The 22,647-nt window shown below is 39.7% G+C and overlaps 1 protein-coding gene across 1 annotated transcript; it reads right to left on the reverse strand.

Moving 5' to 3' along the window:
• Window positions 1-295: 295 nt before the first annotated feature.
• Window positions 296-21,164, reverse strand: LOC114458171 (cytochrome P450 2K1-like). Its single transcript, XM_028440466.1, has 10 exons — window positions 21,015-21,164; window positions 7,831-8,045; window positions 6,920-7,082; window positions 6,343-6,492; window positions 6,115-6,275; window positions 5,836-6,015; window positions 5,605-5,746; window positions 4,625-4,809; window positions 4,368-4,509; window positions 296-578 (listed from the first exon to the last, which is right to left on the reverse strand). The coding sequence occupies exons 1-10, from the start codon at window positions 21,091-21,093 to the stop codon at window positions 385-387; spliced, it is 1,611 nt and encodes a 536-aa protein (XP_028296267.1). The 5' UTR covers window positions 21,094-21,164; the 3' UTR covers window positions 296-384.
• Window positions 21,165-22,647: the final 1,483 nt, after the last annotated feature.

The raw sequence follows: 22,647 nt of genomic DNA on the forward strand, positions 1-22,647 counted from the left end.
TAGATTGTCATTTTTTGTACATATTTATTCTTTACATTGTGATGTATTCCAGTTAATTAAGTAACATTCTGTCTTATTAAGACTTCGGCTTGTGATTAAAATACTGCCTTATAAATTCCAAGTGGTTATTTTTCTATGTGAATGGTATGTGCAGCGTGTTGCATTAAAATTCTCATGTTTTTCCCTTGTTTTTTAATGTATGATAAAATCAAAGATAAAACAGTGTAAAAGGGACACATCTCGATCTTTCTTGTTGCACTTCCTTTAAAAATATTATTTAAAAAAAACACAACAATGAGTTTTTACATCGTCCTGTGCAAACAGATTTATTGCTGTTGGTAAAGGAACACTAGGTCAGTACAGCTGAGATCTTTGAAGAAGGTCTCACTCTGACTCACAGGGAACCGCACACAGTGTGTGTAGTGACGGAGTCGTCAACATCCCGTAACGAGGAGTCAGATCCAGCTCCTCCTCGGTGACGCCAGGCGGAGGAGTGAAACGGAAACGTTGCAGGAGGGTGGAGAAGAAGAGGAAGAGCTCCATCTGGGCCAGACTCTCTCCGAGGCAGATCCTCCGACCTGTAGGATCAGCAGAAAAAGCTGATTACCATTGGTTTAGACTCAGTATTGCCACGGTTACCAACCAAACAAGGATAGTCCCACCACTTAGCCTTCTAGCATTTCCTTTGACATTCTATCACCGAAAAAAAAACACCCATGAATCACAGAACGTCTTAAGACAACTGGAACTAAGCTAAAACTACACACAAAACACCCCCCATTTTATAAAATTAAGGGCAGAACATCTTAAGAAAACTGTGAAAAAAGCAAAAAAAAAACTGCACCAAATATAAAAAACACAAAACATAAAAAAAAAAAACACAAAAACCAAAACATACCAACACTAAACACCACACACAAAAGTTACACAAAACACTTCCATTTTACAAAATGAAAGAACATCTTGGCCCTGTGTAACGAATAGATAATTACATCCTGGATTCATCTCCGTTAGCGGACTTCAACTCTCATTTGAACTCAACTTTATTTATATAGCGCATATTACAACAAAGTCCTCTCAGCGCTTAACAAAATATAAAGTCCATAGTAAGAAAGAAAGAAAGAATCCAACAAGATCCACATGAACAAGCATTTAGCGACAGTGGGAAGAAAATAGGAAGAAATCTCTGTTAGAACCAGGTTCAGAGAACAACGAGAGCGTTTTAGGTTAATGCTATTATACTGTTTACGCTTCAGCAAATAAGTAGGTTTTGAGTTTATTTTTAAAGGTGGAGAGAGGAGCAGCCTCCTGTACTAAGACTGGGAGCTGGTTCCAAAGGGGAGGAGCCTGGTAGCTGAACCTTGTGGAACTCCATGATTAACTCTGGCTGAGGAGAGATTATTAACATGAACAAAGTGGGTTCTGTCTGATAGGTAGGATTTAAACCAACCCAGCGCTGTTTCTTTAATCCCAGTCTCTGCAGCAGTAGATGATGATCCACTGTATCAAAGATCACCAGAACTGAGACCAACCCTCTGTCTGAGGCTAAGAGGAGATCATTGGTTACTGTTACTAAGACAGTCTCTGTGCTGTGATTGGCTCTAAAGCCAGACTGAAAGCTCTCTATAAATTGTTCCTATGAAGGTGATCACATAGTTGACCTGTGAGAAGCAGTTCAGAATTTAACAAGAACATGGGCACAAATGTGCTTCTTTTTTTTTTAACATTACAAACAAACAATAAGATGGAAAATAACAACACACTGAAAACTCATTTTCCCATGCAGACTTAATATTTTCCATATTCACCTGTTTGAGTGCCTGAAAATGTTATATATAAATCTTTCTGTAGTACAAGCACTGATCTCATTTATCTGGGGTCACATATTCAAAGGATGAAACATGGGATCTCACAGTTTCTTATTTGCAGAAATCTGAAATAATCACTAGCAATTAAATTGTATTTATCTTAAAGCTGTGGAAATGAAGCAAAAGATCCCTGAAAATACAGATCAATATTTTGTAAACCCATTTCTTCACAACGATCAAATGCTGCATCCATAATTTAAGGTGTGAACAATAATTTAGCTGTAATGGGAGAGACAAAGGCCAAGACCATCACTTTAAATTCCTTTATTATCATCTGGACAGTGTTTTGTGGATGATTGTAATATGATTTTTTGAGACGAATGGGTGAAATAGCTACTGAATCAGTAGAGTAGGCCATACATTCTTCACCTTCCATATCAAGCCGACTCCCCATCAAGCTGAGATTATTTATGGTATTAATCTAAATATCTATCCTGAGGCCTTTCCCACACTCACTGCCTGTTCCCTCAGTCATCATGACCTCAAAGTCTCACTGACATAGATTGATAAGATGGCGCCCACACACACACACACACACACACACACACACACACACACACACACACACACACACACACACACACACACACACACACACACACACACACACACACACACACACACACACACACACACACACACACACACACACACACACACACACACACACAATAAATTAAATATTTTTTATAAACCAACATTGTAGAGCAAAACAAACTTAGTTTTTATTTAAGTTATGGACAAAATTGCCGTAACACCATAATATCTAGACCAGGGGTCACCAACCTTTCTGAAACTGTGAGCTACGTCATAGCTACTGAATAGTCCAAAGGGCTACCAGTTAGAAATGAATGTCTTAAATACTAAATGTTCACAGTTGTGCTTGGTTAAGATAATAAAACAGGCTAAGAATAACTTTACTATTTCTCCTAATTTATGCTTTGTTTCCTTTTCATTAAATTATATAGAAAATCCAAATTGCGTTTAAAAAAAAAAAAAACCTTATATATATATATATATATGTATTAATTTTTTTTTATGTATATATCATAATATACTAACATATAACATACCACTGAGCAGCACCAGATCTGCAACAAAAATATTCGTCACAATTCTTCAGTGAAAATAAACATTTAAACATTGTTCATTCAATAAGAAAACTATCAGCTGTATTTGACTTTACTAGTTAAGTACTTACTACATCTCTCTATGTATTTATCTTTGTGAGTTTGAATCCTTGAAAGTTAATCAGATTTTAGATGGAGCTCATTGGTGACTAGAGCTCCTGAGGGCCCCTCACACTGTCCATGCGGGCTACCTGGTGCCCACGGGCACCATGTTGGTGACCCCTGATCTAGACATTGATGATGTGACATGTTTACACATCACCTTTCATTGGACAGCTCGCTTTTTAAGAGATCTGATTGGTCAGGAGGCGGGACTTTTGTACTCGCTCAGATCCTAACCAGAACACAACCTGCTCCCGACCAGGCTAGCCGTTCAGCATAAGTTACCATGGTGATTTAGCTCCGTAAGACGTGAGCAAGCTTCATAGTCCAGTACACACTGATTAAAACTTGGAAGTTAGCGCGATAAGAGGTAATCTAGATTAGTAACACACCGCGGAAAAAAGCAAATACAAAAAAAACTGAACAAAATATCAAGAACAATACAATAAATAAAAAAAAAAACACAAAAACCACAGACCAACACAAAACTATTAAACACTACACACAAAAGTTACACAAAATAGCTCCATTTTACAAAATTGAGGACAGAACATCTTAAGACAACTGGAAAAAAGCACAGACACAAAACAACACAAAGGAGTTTGAGTCCTGGTGATGTAGCGCTAGGGATGTAACGATTCACTCAACTCCCGATACGATTTGATTCACGAAACTGGGTTCACGATACAATTCTCTCATGATTTATTTGACAAAATGGGACTGTAGACAAATATTACTTTATTTTTTTGGGGGGAAAAAAAACTAGAAAATACTGTACTATTTTCCTTTTATATTTAATTGTCAAAAAAATCCCTTGATAAACTATTCAAAACAATGCAATTTAACTAAAAATAATTCTTGACTGAAATAATTAAAGGAATAATACAAATGAAGAAGAAGCCTATTAATTTAAATTCTGGTTCTATAGTAAACAATGCAAAACTACATAATACTTCCTTTTCTTTTTAAAAGTGCAACTGAAAATGTATTTTGTGCCTTAACAATTGGACTTTAAACAAAAAAAAAAACAGTCTGCACTGTATTTACGTCAGATATTTGTTTGGACCAGCAGAGGGCGCTGGTAACCCAGTGGTCGGTTGGCATGCAGTTATTCTTGCAGTGAAGAAGAGAAGCTATGCTAACACTGTTGATGATTTTCCCTTTTCTTTCATGAAAAATCTCCATAAAAACAATCCATAGTCATTTGGCCGTTTGCCCTTGAGTATAGTAGAAGTTACTCTATGTCTGTATGTTTGACATCACTGACCTGCAGAAAAAGCCATGAAGGCATCTCTCTTAGTGAACTTTCCGTCTTCGTCCAGGAAGTGAAGAGGATGGAAGCTCTCGGGCCTCGCCCACTGAGACTCGTCTAAATGAACCGATCTGATGAACGGATACACCGTGGTTCCCTGTGTTAGTGACACACGAGTTAGTCAACTGTGTCAGAGCAAACAACATGAAACCATGTGACACAAACTCAAAAGAATGAGAGATGAAATAATCCAAACCTTCTAACATTCTGACCTTTCTGATGAAATGACCTTGGAATGTGACGTCCTGACTGGTTCTGTGTGGAAGCGACATCGGAACGACGCTGGCCAGCCTCTGCGTTTCATAGATGACGGCGTTGGTGAAGTTCAGGTTCTTCTTGTCGCTCATCTGAACCTGACGATCGCCGATGACAGTCCTCAGCTCCTCCTGAACCTTGTCTGAGAGAAGACACACCCTGTACGATCAATATCAAACTCTACTCCGAGTCCCACCTGAACATGGGAGCTCCTCGTCCTACCTCCAAGGATGAGTCCAGACAGAATGGAGAAAAGTTTGTTAAGTTGAGGTTTTGTTTATTCAGGTTTAATAAATAAAACTTCAACATAACAAACTGTTCAAAAAGAAGACAAAATGAATCTCGCTGAAACTATAGGAAGGAGAAAACATTTTGTGGCTGCTTGAGCGAATGGTTATGGGTCCTGGATCTCTACGGTTGAGGCCTGACCTGCCTGTGAAGAAGAGCTTGAGATACTTTAACTCAAGGTCTCCAAGAGAAGTAACACAGAGGAGGGTCAACACTGAACTCATACCCATGACACTACCCAGCAACATTGCAACAACAAATCCATCCATCCATCCATCCATCCATCCATCCATCCATCCATCCATCAAGGTCTCCTTCTGATATATCAGCCCACAAGTGCTCCATTTTGGCTGTGTGATGGTTTAAACCAGGGGTCCCCAATTATGGTCCCCAAGGGCCACTATTCAGCATGTTTTAAATGTTTCCCTCTTCCAACACACCTGATTGAAATGACCAGGATGGTTATCAGGCTTCTGCAGAGCTTGATGATGAATTAATCATTTGAATCAGGTGTGTTGGAACAGGGGAACATCTAAAACAAGCTGAATAGTGGCTCTTGAGGACGAGGATTGGAGACCCCTGGTTTAGAGGAAAATAAATAAAGACTAAAATAAAGCAAACAAACATCAAAACGAAAGAACATGTTTACCCTGAATCTTTGGATACTTGGCCATGTACAGGAGGCCCCATCTCAGAGTGGCTGATGTGGTGTCGGTGGCTCCTCCAAACAAATTAATGACAGTCATCATAAGGTTCTCATCATGGAAGTGACTGTTGGACACGTTTAAATCCTGCAGATGACAGTAGAGATAAACTGGAACATTTATCTATCGTTCCAGACTTTCCCTTGTCTTTTATCAGGACAAGTTGGAACACCAACCTTCAGCTGTTGCTTGCGGAGCAGGAAGGCGTCCACGAGGCCTCGGCACCGCTGTGGGTCAAATGTTTGCTTCAGACGATTAAAGAAGATTGTGTTCTGACTCTTGTTGGCCGCGGCCAAGATAAAAAATTTCTTTCGATTAGGAACCCAACTAAAGAGCGACGGCAGCATGTTGTAGATCTGTGGAAGATCATTGTTACATCGTTAGTTAGCTGTCGTGAACTGTTGATGACTGTTTAGTTTTCAGTCCTTTGTTAAGCAGAAGAAGTAAAAACCGACCTGCAGAGACAAAGAACTGGCCAAGTGAATCCTAGCCTGAGATTCATCCACCAGTGACGTGAACTCTGGGTCGTCGTACTCAAACCTGCTGCCATAGACGATGGAGCAGATGATGTTGGACACGGCATAGTTCATGGATTGGGTCGTATCAAAAGCTTTTCCTGCAACAAAACAAACACCAACACTTGTTAATGTGGTTCAAACTAATCATTTATTGTCTTCAACTACCTTTAAACTTCCTGAAAACATCCACCAGGTGCTGAGATTCCTCAATGATCTTCTCCTCACAAACCTTCCGGCCCATCCCGAAGTCTCTCAGACTGGTCATGGCGAAGCGTCTCATTTCCTTCCATGAATCACCGTTGGACCATGTGACCCCTGTGTTTTAAACTGAGGTATGAAAATCACCCAAACAGCTTGAAGGTCTGTCGTCGCGCTGTTGATCCCAATGGGAGCAATGAGCTAGCTTAGCTTAGCTTGTAGCTATAGAACAGCATGCTTATGGAAACAGGAAGGAAGTTTGAACTTTAAAATGAGTGAAACAACATCATTAATATATAGGACAGTAATTATTCATGAAGATATTAGCCTAATATTAGCTTCCAGCAGCATCTGTTTTTTGCTTCCTGAAGTATTTAGTTAGTGAAAGTATATTTTGATTCCCAGTTTTATTCTTTAAATTTCAAATTAAAACTGCTGCTAACTGTTACTTGACTTTTATTTTGAAGGCCATAGAAATGAAAGCCTTTAGGAAACAGAAACAGTTCCCTGAGTTTGGGGGCGGGGCCTGTTGTCTTCTTCTTACCGTGGCCGTTGCTTAGTTCCCATGCAATGGCCAGAGGGTCTCTGTCCCCAAACTGCTCGTCAAACACCCCCAGAGCTTCCTTCACCGTCTTGTATCCCGTCAGGAAAACGACCTTCTTGGTTCCCATGTGGAGCGTGAAAACAGAACCGTATTTCTTAGAGAGCTGAGAACAGAAAGTATTTCATTAGTGTTTTAATAGGGCTGTCACTAAAACCCTTTAAATGATTAATTAATTACAGGAAAACCTCTATCATTTTAAGAGTTCCCGCTATATCATAATACTGATGCACAGACTACAATAACAAGTTGGGACACTGCTGAGCTGCTCAGCTTCATTGGCGTTAATTTAAGTTTTTAAAAACATCGTATGGAAAATGTAGCTATTGGGACTATTTTCACATACAGAGGAATGTAAATGTCTACGTCTGCATCTGTTCTAGTCTGTTAAAAACAAACAATAAATGACTTTATAAAGACTGCCACAATAATACAATCGAAATGAAAATACCTCAAGTTGAAGGCGTTTCTCAGCAATTTTTAGGTGCGATTAAAAAAAAAGAGATTATTTATATTAATTAATCGCACAATTTTTTTAATCTCGACACCTAGTTTTTTTAACCTAAGGTTCTCAACTAGTACGGCCTCAGGGTCCAAAAGTAACATTCTCAGCATCTTAACACTTAAACTATGAAGAGATGGAGTAAAAAACAGCCTGAGATCGAACCGACGCGACAGAGGAAACTATTCACAACTTTAGTCTCAGCAACACAAGAAAAAACACAAAAACCAGCATGAATCTCTGTGTATTACAGATGGTAAATGTGCTTCTTCCTCTGAGACTGAAGGACCGTCATACAGAGACCACTACACATGTCTGGTTAGCTTAGCATGTAGCCGCCTGCCATCTTCACCTCCATGTAGGAGTCACAGATCCTCCTCAAGTCCAGCTGCAGCAGGTTCCCGATCAGAGGGAGCGGAGTCGGTCCTGGAGGTTCCATCCTCAGCTTCTCTGAGCTGAAGGAGGAGGAGATGAAGAAGAGCAGCAGAAGGAGGAAGAGGAGGAGCAACAAGAGGAGCTCACAGGTCCACATCTTCAGATCAGTGAGTCCACAGGCTGGATGATGGCCTTCACAATAAAACACAGAAATACTCATTTAAAAAGTAACTAAACCTTTAGAGTAATAAACCCCTGCTTTCTGCTGAGCTGGTACTAGAGGGAAATTAAAAACTTCCTTCATTATGGTCAGACCTCCTGACTCCAAGTAAGACACGCCCACTTACGCAGCTGGTCAGTGCTGGTAGTGACAGAGCGCTGTCTGCTCAACAACTACACACAATACACAGCTCACAAGCACACACACAGACACCAGACACGCACGCACGCACATCTATATGATCCCCCTTGGTAATGTTATGAGAAAATACTCTGTTAACTTTCACTGCTATGCTGATGATACCCAACTGTATGTATCAATGAAGCCAGGTGAGACAAATCAGCTATCTAAACTTGAGGCCTGTCTAAAGGACATTAGGGCCTGGAGGGACCAAAATTTTCTTCTTCTCAACTCAGACAAGACTGAGGTCATTGTACTGGGCCCACGACACCTTAGAGAAACCTATGCTAGCCTAACTGCCCTAGATGGCATTACTCTGGCACAAAGCACAACTGTTAGAAACCTTGGGGTTCTATTTGATCAGGATTTATCCTTCAACTCTCACATAAAACAAACTTCAAGAACTGCCTTCTTTCATCTCCGTAACATTGCTAAAATCAGATCTATCCTGTCTCAGGGCGACGCCGAAAAACTAGTCCATGCTTTTGTTACCTCTAGACTGGATTATTGTAATTCTCTTTTAGCAGGCTGCCCGAGCAAGTCGCTTAAGACACTTCAGCTGGTTCAAAATGCTGCAGCACGTGTACTGACTAAAACTAGGAGAAGAGATCACATTACTCCTGTATTAGCCTCTCTGCATTGGCTTCCCATAAAATATAGAATAGAATTCAAGATTCTTCTTCTCACTTATAAAGCCCTAAATGGACAGGCACCAGTCTATCTCAAGGAGCTTGTAGTGCCATACAATCCCCCCAGAACACTACGCTCTCAAAATGCTGGACTACTCGTTGTTCCATTTGTCTCTAAAAGTAGTATAGGAGGAAGAGCTTTCAGTTATCAGGCCCCACTTCTCTGGAACCATCTACCAACCACGGTTCGGGGGGCAGACACCCTCTCTACCTTTAAGGTTAGGCTCAAAACATTCCTCTTTGATAAAGCTTTTAGTTAGGAACCAGCTCATAGCTCATAATTAAGATGCAATAGGCATAGACTGCCGGGGGGGGAATCTGGCATGCTCGGTTGGAGAGAGGTTGGAGAGGGCGTTAAGAGAGAGGTCATTTAGGCTAGAGAGGGACCGGAGAGGGTCCCATTCCTCTCTCTAACACTCCCTCTTTGTCTGCTTCTTCCCTTGTGTGTTTGCTCCTGTTCTCCTTCTGGCTTTTGTCTTGCAGGTCCGTGGGATCCTCAGTGTGGAGTTACAGAGTCTCAACAACTCTGTCTCCACCCTTTCCTCTGCACACACCCAACACAGCATAACGTGGATGGCTGTTCATCATAGGAATGGGATCCACACAAGGTTCCTGCTGCTTAACAGAAGGTTTTCCTTGCCGCCATGATGAATTCATGTTGGGTGTGGGATACATATGTATGTGTATATACGTATATATGCATATGTGTGTATCCATAAAATGAAGAGTCCGTCCTTAAGACTGCTCTACTGTTAAGTGTCTTGAGATACCATTGGTTATGATTTGGCGCTATACAAATAAAGATTGATACACACACACACACACACACACACACACACACACACACACACACACACACACACACACACACACACACACACACACACACACACACACACACACACACACACACACACACACACACACACACACACACACACACACACACTTTTTTTTTTGTAGTTTTGTTGTCATTTTGTGTTTTATGAGTCATTTTGAGTGTGTTTTTGTCAATTTTTTGAATCTCTGTGTAGGTTTTTGTGTGTAAATTAGTATTAAATATTTAACTTCTTGAATTCATTTCCATTTATTTGTCTTGGGAGTCGATGGCTTCTTAGACAAACACAAGCTTGTTTTTTTGGATGAACTTGACTAACTGCAGTTTTTCCTGCTTTTGTTCAAACTGCCTCTGGATCAGTTTAAAGTTGAGGTTATTTAAGTCTAAATTAAAATATTCTTTTATTTGATTTGCTAAAAATCAACCTTTGATGTTTTCATATGAAGTACTATACCTTTTTCTATTCACATGCTGCTGCTTGTTTTGTCTGCTACTATTATGAGACTCTCTCCATATTCATCCAAAAACTGAAACTATGGAATTGGTCAGCTGGTCATTTAATGTTGATTATTAAATGTTTTCAATGAAAAGACCAGGCCGAGGTGAGCCTGCGTGCCCTGATGGAACTTCTTGTCTGTCTGTCTCTATTTTCCGTTGAGGACGTGGAGGACATCTACATGATTGGAACCATGGTAGCAGGGATGCTGCTAATTGGAGCTAGCCGCTATCTGATCTATCTAAAGTCTATATTAGGTTGGCAGCCGTTTTGGGAAGACTGCCAGTCAACACTAAAGGTTTGGACAAGGAGTTGAACTCTCAGACTATAATGAAAGACAATTGTAAAGAATGGAGAGGATGTCGCCATATGTTTGATTCCATAATATTGGATTTCTGTGACCAGAGACTTCAAGGCTACTGAAAGAATGCTAGTCTGTAACGAAAACAATTCACTATCACTGATTGGCCTCCCCAACACGCTCAAGGATGTGTCCAATTTCACCAGGATGTTTATGTGACTCAGCAGGAACCTTGTGTGGATCCCATTCCTATGATGAACAGCCATCCACGTTATGCTGTGTTGGGTGTGTGCAGAGGAAAGGGTGGAGACAGAGCCGCTGAGTCTCTGTAACTCCACACTGAGGATCCCACGGACCTGCAAGACAAAAGCCAGAAGGAGTACAGGAGCAAACACACAAGGGAAGAAGCAGACATAGAGGGAGTGTTTGAGAGAGGAATGGGACCCTCTCCGGTCCCTCTCTAACCTAAATGACCTCTCTCTTAACGCCCTCTCCAACCTCTCTCCAACCGAGCATGCCAGACCCCCCCCGGCAGTCTATGCCTATTGCATCTTAATTATGAGCTATGAGCTGGTTCCTAACTAAAAGCTTTACCATAGAGGAATGTTTTGAGCCTAACCTTCCTCTAGGATAATGTTAAAAGATATTAAAAAGTGATCTGATAGCAGAGGATTTTCAGGGTAGACTTTTAGTTCATTAATATCAAGGCCATATGTTAGAACAAGATCAAGAGTATGATTTAAACGATGAGTAGCTTCATTAATAGTTTGAAAAAAGCCAACTGAGTCTATTAGGGACATAAAGGCTGAGCTCAGGCTATCACTATCTTTGTCCACATGGATATTAAAATCTCCTACTATCAGTATTTTATCAGAACTGAGGACTAAGTTTGATATAAACTCAGAGAATTCTGATAGAAATTCAGAATAAGGGCCTGGAGGACGGTAAATTATCACAAATAAGACTGGCTGGAAGGTTTTTGATTTGGTATGAGATAAATTTAGAACCAGGCTTTCAAAGGAAGTGTAATTGGCCTTTGGTTTAGGATAGATTAGGAGAGAGGAATGATAAATAGCTGCTACACCACCTCCACGGCCTATGTCTCGTGGCATATGAGTATTTAAATGACTGGGAGGAGTGGCTTCATTTAAACTAACATATTCATCTTGATACAGCCATGTTTCAGTTAAACAGAATAAATCAAAGTTATTTTCTGAGATAAGGTCATTTACTAGTAGAGATTTGGATCTCAGTGATCTAATATTTAATAGAGCACATCTAATGCTTTTATGTTTTGGTGTTTCTAGATTTGAGATTTTAATTTTTTTCAGATTTTTATAATTGATAGCTCTTTTATTTGATTTTATGTTAAAATCATTGTGAAATATGGGTCGGGGGACAGACACCGTCTCCATAAAATAATATTCATCACCATCACAACAGTTGTCATGGCGATGAACACAGCTATCATGATAGCAATGGGAGGGAAACTGTCCTAAGGCAAGCGCAGAGGGGCGTGGAGGACTCCGCCTCTGTAACATGGTCTCATTCATGAGATGTCATAAATGTGCCATGTTTTCTGATAGTAGAGATGCTCCCTCCAAAGTAGGATGGATTCCATCTCTTCCTATCAGGTTCGGTTTTCCCCAGAAGGATCTCCAATTATCAATGAAGCCCACCTCGTTTTCTGGACACCACCTCGATAGCCAGCGGTTAAATGATGACATGCTATAGGCTATACATGTCATCACTGGTCAGATTTGGTAAGGGACCAGAGAAAATTACGGAGTCCGACATTGTTTTAGCATAAGCACAAACTGATTCAATGTTCACTTTGGTTGCTTCCGACTGACGACGTCGGGAGTCATTAGTGCCGACATGGAGGACTATCCTATCAAACTTACGATTACTCTTTGCCAGCAACTTTAGGCTGTACTCACACTGGTAACCAGGGCTGTTCCTAACCAGCTCTGTACATGTGTGAAACCATGGGGGGCCATTGTCTGGCCTGTGTAGGTGTGAACTGCACCGCAGGGGGGTTAACGGCCCGATGGTCCTGCTAGAAGAGGTGGTCCAAACACCAGACTGGCACGGTTGGCCGTGCATGCGCACGCACAACTCGACCCGCGCGCAAAATGTGATGACGTTGGTACCGCGCGACGCTTTATGGCACATAAACATCCGCATTCCGCAATGATAGCGGTGTCAGAAGTGCTCATTAGCTGATGAAAAGTTCAGAGTTGGCGTTTCCTGATATATATGAACAACACCACAGAGAACTCATGGAGGAAGAGGACAACATGACCATCAGGACTTCTCTTTGTTCAGCCGACAGTGGGACAGTAACGGAGTGTAGCAGCTCATCATCAGGTCCGGGTATTTCCGAGGGTATAAATATACATATAAACACATATTACTGGTATATTAACCCATATAAGCCAGAAAATATGGAAATGGGACATTTTACTGCTGCAAATGTGTAACATATTACTGGTATTTTGTGGACAGGACACATGTGGTTGGTTATTATATAACCCAGAAAAATATGGAAATGGGACATTGTACTGCTGCTAATGTATAAATAATATAAATATATATATATGGTGTTTCAGTGTTCTGGGACACATACTCACTAACTCTGTAGAATGAAAACGGGGGCGCTGTGGAGCCACGGACCAAGATGGCAGCCTAGTGTGAGTGCTCCCTGCAACTCTGCTAAAAGTTTACAAAGTCCTAGTAGTTATTAACGCTTCTAACTAGTTCTACAAGATGTCTAAACAAACAACGCTTAAAGACTGTGAGAGCAGCTCCAGATCTCGTGGTTCTCAGAGACCCAAAACTACAACTATGACTACTGCGGCAGCCGATGATGCTAACGATGAGAGCAGCTCACGGATCGACTTAGCTACGGTGCTAAGTGAGCTGCAGTCACTCCGTACGACTATCACCGCGATCAACACCAAGATAAGTACTCTTGATGGTTTTGGGACAAAACTTGACAATGTGGAGATACGCATAACTGAGATGAATGGCTCGGTCGACGCCGTGCAAAAAAGTTTTATGGATCTTCAACAAGATATTACCGCTAACGCTAGGCGGCTAACGGAAGCCGAAGGCCGCATAGGGGTCACTGAAGATGGCCTGGAGAGTGTGAAAACGGAGCAGTCTGCCGCCGCTAAACGCATCGCTTATTTGGAGTCTAAAACGGAGGACCTAGAAAATCGTGCTCGGAGAAAGAACTTAAGACTGGTAGGGCTCCCCGAAAACGCTGAAAAAAACCAGCCCATGACTGATTACATCCAACACATGCTGCCGATCTGGTTGGGGCTTGACGCCGGCAGGTCGTTCACATTGGAAAGAGCACACCGCACCCTGGCAAGACCAAGACCGGACCAGAACAGAGCTGTAATCATTCGTTTCCTACGATTTCAAGACCGTGAGTTTGTCTTCAACTCATCCAAACAACGCTCGCTCACTCATGATGGTCACAGGATCTTCTTTGCTCAAGATTTATCAGCGGAAACCATGAAGGCGCGGAGCCCATTCAACGCAGTACGGAAAAAGTTCATCGAAGCTGGATCTTTTCGGGGATTCACCCTACGCCCTTGCAGGATGAGAGCTCTACACAATGGGAAAATAATTCTTTTCTCCACACCAGAAGAAGCTGAGGACTTCCTCATAAACTCTTAAACCTTTAAATGGCCAGGAGTGCAGGTAATCACAGCAGGACTGATATGGACAATAACACAGGTGCACTAGCTTGATATAGACTTTCTTATGATACATTTATATACCTTTGCACTTTATAATTTATTTTGATTATATGCAGAGATGCTACTACCATATTTGGTGGACACCTTATTTTATGAACCTGGTGTGGACCTGTATACTCGTTCTATTTGTTACTGAAGCTGTTAAATCAAGAAGCGTTAATATTATTATGCTTTATATCTATTAGTCTAGGACTTTAAGTGTTTGAAGTCTCAGTTTGGGATGCGGAGTTGGGGATGCGGGGCACTTGGGCTGTCTGAGAGATGTGCCTACAGTAAAACCACTCCTCATTAGTGTGGATTGGTATTTGCCCTTATACCGTTTTGTTTAAATAAGGGAAGGGGGGCGGGTTTTTTCAATGGTTAAGTGTTTTTATGTCTGGTTCAGTTCTTATCATTTTAACTTGTTTTACTCGTTTATTTTTTGTCACACTCAACATGGTCATCGATCTCAAAATGATATACATAAAGCAACATGGAAGGTTCAAAACTGTCTGATTTAAGATTTACAAGCTGGAATGTCAGGGGACTTAATAAGTTAACTAAATTGAAGCAGGTAATGAATAGACTTAAAAACCTGCACTCCAAAATAATTTTCCTTCAGGAAATTCATCTTATGGCCAATGAAGTTAAAAAAGTACAGCGTAGGTGGCCTGGTCAAGTCATACACGCTACATATAACAATTACGCTCGGGGGGTATTAATTCTCATCCACAAAACAATTCCTTTCCAACTTACTAATACTATTAGGGACCCCCAAGGAAGGTTTGTAATCGCCCAGGGTAGGATCCTGTCCCTCGCACTGAATTTGATCAGCATATATGGTCCTAATGAGGACAATTCAAAATTTTTTGAAGATTTCTTTCTGACCCTGTCCTCATTGAATGGCCTAAATGTTATCGGTGGGGATTTCAACTGCACTTTAAACCCGCTGGTAGACCGCTCTACAAAATCTGACCCCCATAAAAAACAATCCAGAAAAATTATTTTACAATATATCACAGATTTAAATTTAGCAGAAATCTGGAGAAAACTTAACCCAGATAAATTAGAATATTCATGCTACTCAGGGATACATAAATCCAGATCTCGCATTGATTATTTTTTAGTGTCACAAGAACTGGTATCTAAAATTCAGAATTGTTGGTATGACTGTATAGTCATCAGTGATCATTCCCCCATTTCCATGTCTGTACATATGGAGAAGCTTCAGCAGTCTCCCCCTTATTGGCGTATGCAAGTGAGATGGCTCCAAAACCTGGAATTTGTTAAGTATGTAGAAGAAAAGATTGATATTTACTTTCAGATTAATACTAACCAAACTAACGCATGCATTAGATGGGAAGCCTTCAAGGCATATATTAGAGGGGAGATTATTAGTTTCACAAGCACTCAAAACAAGAAACGAAAAGCAGAAATTAATAAATTAGAGAAACAAATAAAATATTTGGAAATAGATATAAATAACAAAGATGACCCTGAAAAACAAAAACGGTTACTAACCTTAAGAACGGAATACAATAAATTAACATCTGATAAAGCAGCAAAAAGTTTACTGTGGTTGAACCAGGCCTTTTACGATCAGGGAGAAAAGGCTGGCAAATTGTTAGCTTGGAGAATAAAAAAAATAAAATCTGAAAGGGCAATTAATGGCATAACTACGCAACCAGGAGAGATGCTGAACGATCCTCAAGATATTAATAATGCATTTAAGGAATTTTATCAATCATTGTACAGGTCGGAATGCTTCCCTACTCCCGCTTATAGAGATACCTTTCTTAATCATCTTCGGTTCAATACAGTCACAGAGGAGGTTAAAGAGGACCTGGATAAAGACATAACAACGGAAGAGCTACTGCAGGCCATTAAAAGTATCAACTCAGGTAAAGCTCCGGGGCCTGATGGCCTGCCAGTAGAGTTTTACAAAACCTTCCAAAAGCAGTTACTGATCCCACTTTTGAGTATGTTTAATGAGTCATTTAACAGTGGCACATTACCACCAACCTTAAGACTTGCTACAATAATCCTTACTTTAAAACCCGGGAAAATACCAACTAATTGCTCTTCATACAGGCCTATTAGTCTCCTGGGAGTTGACACAAAAATACTGTGTAAAGTTCTTGCTAAAAGGCTAGACCCACACATCCCTTCTTTGGTACATAGCGATCAGAACGGGTTTGTACAGAGTCGTCATGGCTTTCATAACATCAGAAGGGTCCTCAACATAATTAATTCCCAAAATAATACCAGGGATACAGCGTTGTTATCTCTAGATGCTAGACAAGCGTTTGATAGAATCGAGTGGCCTTATTTGTTCAATTTGTTACCAAGATATGGACTTGGGGGAAAATTTCTGAAATGGATAGAATTACTGTATACCAACCCTACAGCACGTGTAATGACAAATAATAATTTATCAAGCCCGATGGTGTTGGAGAGGTCAACCCGTCAGGGCTGCCCCCTTTCCCCATTATTGTTCATTTTGGCCATTGAGCCTCTAGCCATGTCCATTAGAGCTGAGACCAATTTGTCAGGTATAACTATTGGAGACCATGAACATAAGATATCATTATATGCAGATGACGTAATCCTTTTTTTGTCAAACCTATCTAACAGTGTCCAGACACTATTACATCTAATTAATAAGTTTGGTCAGTTTTCTGGATACTGTATTAATAATGCAAAATCTTCTATACTCTTTTTGAACAAAGACGAAAGAATGAATCCAGTTATAAGTACACCCTTTTCTAGTGCGACTGAGGGCTTTACCTATCTTGGAATTAGGATTACTCCCCAAATTAACACAATTGTTGAAGCAAATTATGACCCGTTGATGAGAGAGGTACGAGAATCGCTTGAAAAATGGACAACAATGCCAATATCAATGATTGGCCGGATCAACTTAATTAAAATGACTATCTTGCCAAAATTTTTATACCTGTTTCAATCGCTCCCCCTACCACTGCCAAAATCTTTTTTTAAAGAAATTAATCGTGTATTTTGTAGATTCATCTGGAACAACAGAAAATCTAGACTCAGACTTAGCTTATTGTATATGCCATATGATAGGGGCGGTTTACAAATGCCCAGTTTAAAGTGGTATTACTGGGCCGCTCAGCTACGCAGTACTATGTTTTATTTTGTTAAACAATCCCCTCCAGCATGGGTTTATATTGAACAGGCATCAATATCTAAGCTGCCATTAAACCTATATCTATATTCAGCAGATTTTAAAATCTTAAAAAAAACAACAACAAATCCTTTCCTTAAAAACTCTATTGATATATGGTTTAAAGCCCATAGACATATTGGTGATACACCCCCCATCTCTCAATTTTCACCCATTTGGGGTAATGCGCGGTTTACTCCTGGCAGGGCAGATGGTGGCTTTCAGATTTGGGCCGACAGGGGGGTGCAAAAAATTGGAGACTTGTATGTTCAGGGCACTTTACTAACATTTATTGAACTTTGTTTTAAACACTCACTGCCCAAAAAACACCTCTTTAAATACTTACAATTGAAGCACTTCATCTCGTCAAAACACCACCAGGCTATATGCGAGCCACCGCTGTCCCACCTCGAGGATATTGTGTTAAAACACATGCATGGGAAACGGCAAATATCTATAATATATGCAGCACTTGTCTCATACGACAAGGAGTCTAGTCATGATAAAAGGAGGGCATGGAGCCTAGATATTAAGGAAGATATTGAAGAAACTGAGTGGGCGACAGCTTGTCTAAAAGCTCAATCACAAACCATTAATACCCGAATGAAACTACTGCAACTCAAGTGGCTAATGAGGACATACATGACTCCTGAGAAACTTAGTAAATGGTCCCCTGGCATTCCAGATACATGTGTAAAATGTTTGACTGAGAAAGGTACTTTAGTTCATTGTGTATGGGAATGTCCCAAGTTGGTAGCTTTTTGGAAAATGGTTGTCCACACTTTAAGTAAAATCACAGGTATTCAGGTACCCTGCTTAGCAAAACTTTGTATCTTAGGGATATATCCAAATAACTTTCCTTCTAACTCCAAGTGTAAAACTCTGATCAACTTTGGCCTCCTGCAGGCCAGGAGGATGGTGGCTCTGTCTTGGAGAGAGACTGAAGTATCTTCTGCACAATCCTGGATTAGAGAGATGGCAATGTGTGTTACATTAGAAAAGCTAACCTATGTAATTAGGGGCAAAGCACAAGAATTTGAAGAGGTGTGGACACCCTTAATGGACTTTCTAAGGCAACAATAGAATATATTTTGCTGCATGGTTATTGAGTGTGATGACTTATTATTATTATTATTATTATTTTTGTATTACTTATTTATTTTACTTATTTTTTTTTTTTTTTCTGTTATTTTTTACTTTTTTGTATGTGTATACGCTGAAAGACCAGCTTGCACTTGATTGAACAATTAGTATGGTGCGTGTTGATGTGTTTTATATGCTGCTACTGAAAATCAATAAAAACATTGTTCAAAAAAAAAAAAAAAAAAACTCTGTAGAATGAAAACAAACACAGTGTCTTGAGGAGCAAAGTGTAGTGTATTAATTTATTCATCTAAATGTAACCATAAACAGAACATCACCAATACAAGCCCAAATAAATGAAATGTCTGAAAGAAAGGTCATAATTTTCCAAACAAAAATCAATAAGCCAGAAATAAAGTTCAACCTTTTGCAAAATGTAACATGAACCTTAAAAATAAAACATTTAAACATTGGAAGTACAAGGATGGGAATATTATGACAGCAGAACCTGGAACAAGACTGTAAACTATTTATTTATTTTTAATCTTATTTTATTTCTCTTCTTAGGTCGTGTCGTGTTAGTGCACATGTGATAATACCAATTATCAGTATGTGGAGTTCCTGTTAGTCCTGCACAACTATAATGAATTGATCAGAAATCTACACGTGTCCTGTTCTCATAATACCAGTAATATGTTACACATTACAGCCGTAAAATGTCCCATTTCTATATGTTTTGGTTTATATGGTTAATATACCAGTAATGTGTTTATATGCATGTTTATACCCTCAACATTACCATGGAATTGTGTGTTTTACTCAAACCCCTCATCATCACGTCTCTGCAGAAGAAGACCCTCCACTGCACCTCAGCACTTTAACAACTCACTAATTTCATAATTTAAATAAACTATTTCTACCTTTGTTTTTCTGTTTGCTTTGTATTTAATAAAATAGTTTCTCCAACAGTTGGTTAAATCTACACATTTATACTGTATATAATACACATACAGGATGATGTGTAACAATAATCAGTCAAATTAGCTGTAAACACATTTTGTAGAACTAAATATAAGGTTATGATGTGAACAAAGAAAGGAAGACGAGCCAGATAATCCTAAACTTTAGAATATAATACAATCATAACTTTTAATCATTAATATGACTCTTCTCAAAACAACAAACTCTGATATCTTTGTCACACAACATCTAAGCTTCCAGTGAATAATTTACAAAAATAAAAAAAGTTCACTGATTACATTGATATCTCAATGTCACCCTCAGTGAACTTTTTATTATTTGTAAATTATTCACTGGAAGCTTCTCTGGTGGTGTGTGCAGTGGTTATTATTATTATTATTATTGTATGAAGCCAACATTACTGCAGCTCTGCACATCATTGTTGTCCTGTTAAAGTATTTTTATACAAAAAACAATCTGAAATTAGTGCTGACTCAAGTAAATCACCTTTATTATGCATTATAACAATATGTTCCTTAATTCTGTAAATTATTGAAACAATTAAAAACATCTAAAAAATAAAATTACAGAAAATAAATAATCATTTAATATACATTTCAATAAATAAGTGCATCCCATTCTTTCTGTTGTCTGTAGAAGCTTTTTGACCTTCGACTATGCTTACCACGGACAGTAACCAATCATTGCTGGCCGAGGGGGGAGGCTAAGCTAGCGCTAGCACGGTCCGCACCGGCTAGGTCCTGCTTGCTAGCTTCTGTTTTGGTATCAGGGGTGCGGAACCGCTTCTCCAGATTGTTGATCCTCGCCTCCATATCTAACAGTACGCTACACTTTATGCAACTACCATTGTCCCTAAAGGAGGACGAGGAGTAACTAAACATCTGACACACCGGGCAGGAGAGCGGAGGGGAGGAGAGAGAAGCCATAGGTGCTACATTTAAGCTAAGGACAAAAGGAAGTTTAAAGGAGATTGTACTGCCTATTAGAGGCGAGGTTGCTTTTTACTTAACCTTCGTACGTTTAACTCTACGGTAAAAAATTAAAACAAGTGTTTTCAAGGCTAAAATATCAATAACAACAAGTTTGATTAGCGTTAGCAGAACACAGTAGTAGAGCGCTGCAAGCAGCGGTAGAACGTAAACAGGAAATGATCGATACGTCATTACGTCAGCACACCTGACTCACTTTTTGCATGTTATAAAAAAAAAACAAGGAAAAAATCCTATAATTTTGTGTGAATTATTTTACATAATGTGATTAAAGGTGCAGTTTGATGTCCTGTCATCAATGAACATGGTCACTACTTCATCTGCAACAACCCAAAGTGTCATTTTTGGAGCTGAAGCTTTGAAATAATTATTCAAACCAAACAAATGATTAAAAGTGTTCAAAGTGAGTCTTGTGCTGCTAAATAAACTGATAGTTTTTACTCACTGTGTCCCTGCTGCTGATGTGAAGGAGTCAGAGAGTGAAGATGCAGAAGAAGAAGCTCTGACTGAACACTGAGGATCATCTGATCAGCCTGATTAAAGGTTGTCCGCTATAAACGCACGGAGGTGTAGACTCCTCCCACGTAACCTTACGTGCACCTACTAAAAATCCTAGGGCTGTGATTGGTCTGCTCCAGACATTAACTGGGGTCAAGCCGTGGTCCACTTTTACCTGGTCAAATCAGCCGCACGTTGTTTTCTAGTGCGCCAATACACCAACACTTACGGTAATGACTGTGGGTCAGACTGAACAATTACATCATCTACACGTTTTTATTTAACGTCTTTTGGGGGAAACATCATTATTTCTGTGACCTGTACAGGGTTTTGACAGAGGAATACTCAAAAAGTACACAGTAAAAGTACTCACTATTATGCATGCAAGTATCCAGGAAGTACTAAGTTCAGCCAAATATGAATCATGGAATATTTATGGAAAATTAGATTATTATTCCATGTCAAAGTTGGGTGAAATATCCTTAAATTTTTAAAGAATCATGGAATACTTTTCTCATGTCGTCCTTTACTTTGAAATCCGGGAGCAATACTTCGTGATATCTTCAGTTTATTATTGAATATAATAATAATGACTGTAAACGTATGGTAATGTTAATAAGTGTGATTGTGATGGTACAGTCTGACCCACAGTCTCCACCAGAGCCTTCTCATTAGCATTACCGTAAGTGTCCGTATATTCGCGCACTAGGTAAACGTGACTGACTGACCACAGTGAACCTCTGCCCTGGGCTGCGTCCAAATTGTCCCTCCTATCTCCTTTCCTATCCACTGTTCCCTCCTATCTCCTTTCCTATCCACTGTTCCTTCACCCCCAAAAGTGTTTAAGTGGCGGCCATGATAAAGAGCGTTCAAGTTCTCTTTAAGCTCAGGAAAAGATGCTCAATGCTTCCTTTATAACCTCCTTTAGCCTAGGAAACACTGATACATCCTTTACCAAAGGAGACGAGATAATGCTGACCCACAATTCATTGCGGTGACAAAATTTAAAGGGACACGCGCACCCAGCGCTTATGTACAGAAGAGTATTAGCGCCACAGAAGAAAAGAAGAATTCGGAGGCAAAAATCTCATGCACTTCAGAAAAAAAGTCAAAAATCAAAGTCGATCCATTTCTGAGATACTTAATATTTTCAACAAATTTAAATTTTTCGAAATCTGAAGCTATGCCACTGGGCACTCTGAGCTTAAATGATGTTTTCCTTTTAAGTGGACTGTTAACGGTTTCACATATCTCGGAATAAAAGTGTCCCCCGATTTGAAGGATATGTCGAAATTAAATTTTATCCCAATTTGCTGATCAATTAAAAAGGATTTGAAGCGTTGGCACAAACTTCCTCTGATGGGTCGGATTAATCTCATTAAAATGAACGTCCTCCCTCATTACTATATCCCTTCAGATGCTCCTCCTTTACATAACCAAGAAAATTAATCAGAATTTAAAAAAAACATTTTCAAAATGTATTTGGCATGGCAGAAAACCAAGGCAGGAGCTGAAGACATGGGTGGCCTCTCTGATATTTTATAACTGGGCCTGTCACGCACGCCATTGCTGGCTATGGC

Source organism: Gouania willdenowi, assembly GCF_900634775.1.
Source record: "Gouania willdenowi chromosome 24 unlocalized genomic scaffold, fGouWil2.1 scaffold_320_arrow_ctg1, whole genome shotgun sequence".
NCBI lineage: Eukaryota > Metazoa > Chordata > Actinopteri > Blenniiformes > Gobiesocidae > Gouania > Gouania willdenowi.

Coding starts and splice junctions, on each gene's coding strand:
- LOC114458171 (XM_028440466.1), bottom strand. CDS start 21,093: ATGATCCTCAGTGTTCAGTCAGAGCTTCTTCTTCTGCATCTTCACTCT. Junction 7,083..7,830: donor TCTGTGACTCCTACATGGAG/GTGAAGATGGCA, acceptor TTCTGTTCTCAG/CTCTCTAAGAAATACGGTTC. Junction 4,510..4,624: donor AAGGTCATTTCATCAGAAAG/GTCAGAATGTTA, acceptor TCACTAACACAG/GGAACCACGGTGTATCCGTT.